General features: G+C 34.3%; 1 protein-coding gene across 1 annotated transcript; it reads right to left on the bottom strand.

Annotated features, from left to right (window-relative positions):
• Positions 1 to 857: 857 nt before the first annotated feature.
• Positions 858 to 3,846, bottom strand: LOC121739882 (UDP-glycosyltransferase UGT5-like). The gene is made up of 4 exons (XM_042132474.1): positions 2,973 to 3,846; positions 2,615 to 2,837; positions 1,637 to 1,856; positions 858 to 1,165 (listed from the first exon to the last, which is right to left on the bottom strand). Exons 1-4 carry the CDS (start codon positions 3,798 to 3,800, stop codon positions 877 to 879), a joined length of 1,560 nt encoding a protein of 519 aa, XP_041988408.1. The 5' UTR covers positions 3,801 to 3,846; the 3' UTR covers positions 858 to 876.
• Between the last annotated feature and the right edge of the window lie 473 nt (positions 3,847 to 4,319).

The following is a 4,319-nucleotide window of genomic DNA, read 5'->3' as shown; positions in this document are numbered from 1 at the left end:
GCCCCAGCCAAGGTTTTTAGCAAAGCCATGACTGTACCATACTTTTCTCGAAGCAGTTCGCAGCTATTTCACTGGCTGTCTGTAGCTATAATTTATAGATTATAGAACCTACAAAGCTATAATATGGCATATTATGCCGACAAAATAGTACATAAAATCTTAAAAATATATTTTTTATGGTACCTCCCCTGCACATGAAGCGGGGATTTTTTTTCTCTCGTCCACCCCATCGTACGGGGTGTCGTTGCATAGGTTTTTTAAAAAAAATTATGAGTACCTATTCAAAGATTATTTTTCGATTTAGAGATCCATTTGTGAAATATGAAGTTTTTAAAGTGGAAAAAATCGTTAGAGTCCAGTGTCCCTTCTACCAGCTAAACGGTTGTTTCTGGAAATGTGAACAAATTCACAGGAGTATTAAATTTTGCTAAATTTAAAAGGAAAATTATAAACACTTCACAATTTATTGAGTAATAGTCGATCAAGTAAAAAGAATGTATTTGGCGAAGTATAAAGGAACTTTTCGTTCAAATTCCTTCGAACGTAACTGAGATGATGTTGTTAGTAGTGTAAAACACGTTATTTTACATCCAATATCCATTGACCGTACAAAAACTAGCGGTACTATATTTCGCGTGGTCTGATACGCACTTGGCCGGTTTTTTTGTACTTTGTGTACGGAACCCTAATACTACTACTAACTACCACTTTTAAGATTATCTTTTTTTGAACATTTTTCACAAAACAAAACGAATTTTTATTCTTATTGGCAATTTTATTTAAAATCTTAATTTAATTCAAAAATCTTAAATTAATATTACAAAATAATTTATTAACATAATTCTATTTGTACTATGTACACTAATTATCAATTAGTTATGTTCGTTTAAGTTTTCGACTAGCTCTAAAATGTTTAGTTATATTTTTGTACAAAGCGTATAGAAGATAACTTGACGAAGCTAAAGATACGGAGACGGTTAACAAAAGTAGTAAAACGAGATCAAATTCATAATACTGCGCCCATGTTTTGTTCGCTGCAGCTGGAATTAAATGTTTGCCACCTTTGTTTCGAATAATATGATCTATCCAGAATATAGCTCGTTCCAGAGGCTTTAAAGGTTGGTCATTCATTATCTTCTGGAGTCTTAGAATGTTTTCCCGGTACCTGCGACATAAAGTAACGCATTAGAAAATATAATTTAGCAATGGAGCATCTATACATATAAATAAAATTGGAGTGTCTGTTTTTAATATTGAAAGAATCGTTTTTTACTACATGCATATGAATGTACAAACGGTACATATACCAAAATAGCACTTTTTACAATTTTTGTCTGTCTGTTTGTTCCGGGTAATCTCTGAAACGGCTGGGGCAATTTTAACGGAACTTTTTTTGGCAGATAGCGGATATAATAAGGAGTAACTTAGGCTACCTTTTAACCGACTTTCAATAAAGGAGGAGGATATATTTAAAATTTTTATATTTGTTCATACATATTTTGTAATTTCAACTTTCTAGCTAGCGCGATGCTTGAGATATATCAGCCTGCAGACATACTACTATAATATTATTGGCAACAGCTAGTCTTAAATAATATTATTCAAAACGCAATCATTAATCAAAGTTCAAAATCACCTTTTGTTTTCTATTATCTCTTCGACTGCATTATTTACAATCTCCTCATTAATTTCCTCAAACAAGTACTTCTTTCCAATTCCATGTCGCTCGTATTTCTCCGCATTGTACCACTGGTCACCGAGTACCGGGAAAGCAAGTAGCGGCACTCCTGCGGTTATCGCTTCATCAGTTGACTGAAGACCAGCTTGAGTTATGAACAGTTTGATTTTTGGATGTTCTGAAAAGAAACATAATATTATTATTTTGCAAATCTAATATATAAAATTCTCGTTTCACAATGTTAGATAGCGTACTCCTCCAAAACGGCTTTACTGATTTTAACCTTATACTCGTATGAGGGGTCTGAGAATCGGCTACTGGGTACTTTTTATATTGATGAGTGCATTTATTGAATAAAATATAATACGAGTAGTACATTATTACAACTCGAGAGCGACGGCGACCATTGTTTGTGCGACGGGATAGCGATGGAAGTTGCCATGGTGACATACTTATTAAGTCACTTCATTATAATAATACGGGCGAAATACTGTATATGTCAAAACAACATTTGCCGGGACAGCTAGTTAAATATAAGTTAAGTCTAATAGATACTTTTATCGAATTTTCTATTTTAATGCTAATACTATAAAATATATTGTATTCATATGTTATGATTTACGTAATTCAGTACTTAGTTTATTGTTTTTAGAATACTAAATTATTGTAACTTAACTATTTTAGACTAAATTAGATGGTAGTTTTAATATTTAAATCTGGCCACACTGACAACGTGCAATCCCAAGGCTACGTTCGCTTCACTTGGAGTGGGGGTTGACGGGTAAAAATTGTGTATAAATACCCCAAGAGCGCAGTATGATGCGAATTTTGACGGAAGAACAATTGTAAGAGGAATCTCTGCCCGAAAGTGTACCACTGTATAATATTGTAGAATAAATGTATTTGAAAGTCATCATGCAGTTTCTTATCACATACTTAAGAGATCAGCTTGTGGCAACCATTTTGACAACCTTATGTTCTTCGTTTGGCCAGGAAGTGTATCTTGGTCCCACTTCCACAAAACATCGTAAGGCAACTGTCCCAAAACTTTTGCTATCATTTGTATCTTGTTTGATTCAAGCATATTTGACAATGCATTTGTTCCAAAACTAACATAGATAACACCATGTTTGGATGAGTCGAGGTATGTCTTAAGGTCCTGTAAGTAATAAGTGTGATAGATAACATAAAGATTTATTAAAAAATCATGGAATATAATTTCAATAGTATCGTTTGAAAATTAAAACTTTATAGTATGGAAGTAAAATTAAATAGTGATAAATGTTTTCATTACCTGAGGTAATTCTTTGCTGGGCAACTGATGCAGTCCTCCTAAATAAATGACATTTGGTGGAACAGGTTGATTATCTACCCAAACTGGGTGATTATTAAGAAATAGCATATGCACGTTTTTATACAACTCACTAATCTCGGGAATATCTGGACCAAAGAATTTTTGCAGTAACTGGTGCTCTTCCTTCAATATTATCGATTGTTGATACAGCATGTTGTAATAATTGCGATACTTTTCTATTTTTTCCAACAGAGACAAATTGTATACTCTCAAGTCGAACTGAATTGGATACAAAACAGGATGAGTCTGCATTCCAAAAGCTTCAAACGTTGCAGACATACCACCGAATGAACTGAAGAGGATAACTGGAGCTTTTATAAAATACGATACAGCAAGGTACGGTCGCATAATTTCCTCCATTAAAATTAAATCATATTTAGTGTTATTATCTCGTATAACATCTTGGACTTCCTTTAGTTGCATCTGAGTCTCAAACACTCGTTGAGTGAAACGAGAAAAAAACTTGGGGTCAGATACGATTTTGTTCAGATCCTTCTTGTCTATAGTTTCCATTTCTCGACGTATAGTAGCGTACGATATATCGTGCAGATCTATTTCATTTAAGTTGTCCGGACCATTTTTATTTGGAAACGCAGGGTCCGGTGTTACGACGGTGACATTGTGACCTTGCCTCACTAATTCTAAGGTGACTCTTCGGAACACCACTTGATGACTTATTGACGGCACCGGGTACAGGGCTAGAATATTCGCTGAGTCCACTTTAGCATAATATACCACTATTAACAAACACAGAACTCTCGATAACATAATAATATATTATTGTTTTCAATTAAACTGTTCGACGTCCTGCACGAAAAAGTGACGACTGATATTATGGTTAAATATACCCGCGATTTATCCTTATATAATGTAAACAGATGTGCTTAAAAAATGATGAATCATGTCTCTTCGATTACACCACATTACAATCGTTCGATAAAAACATGAAGTACGGGAGCCCTAGACCAAATTTTTTGTGTGTAGCTTCATTTTGATAAGACGAACGACATTTTTATTTTCGAAAATTCTCGAAAGTGGTAGCTCACAGTCATAGCAGATGTGCTTTAAAAATGACGAATCATGTCTCTTCAATTACACCACTTTACACTTGTTTGATAAAAAGATACAAAAATGTATTTTCAATTGTGTTGGTCGACTGCTATAAATCGAACAGCTGAACCGATTTGGCTTATTTTCGACTTGAAATATTCTATATTCATACGTGGGAGAGCCACGCTTCGGCACGAATGGGCCGGCTCGACCGGAGAAATACCACGTTCTCACAGA

This window comes from Aricia agestis, chromosome 2, assembly GCF_905147365.1.
Source record: "Aricia agestis chromosome 2, ilAriAges1.1, whole genome shotgun sequence".
Classification (NCBI taxonomy): Eukaryota; Metazoa; Arthropoda; class Insecta; order Lepidoptera; family Lycaenidae; genus Aricia; species Aricia agestis.
The sequence above is the reverse complement of the archived record's forward strand: the minus strand, read 5'-3'. Positions and strand labels throughout refer to the sequence as shown.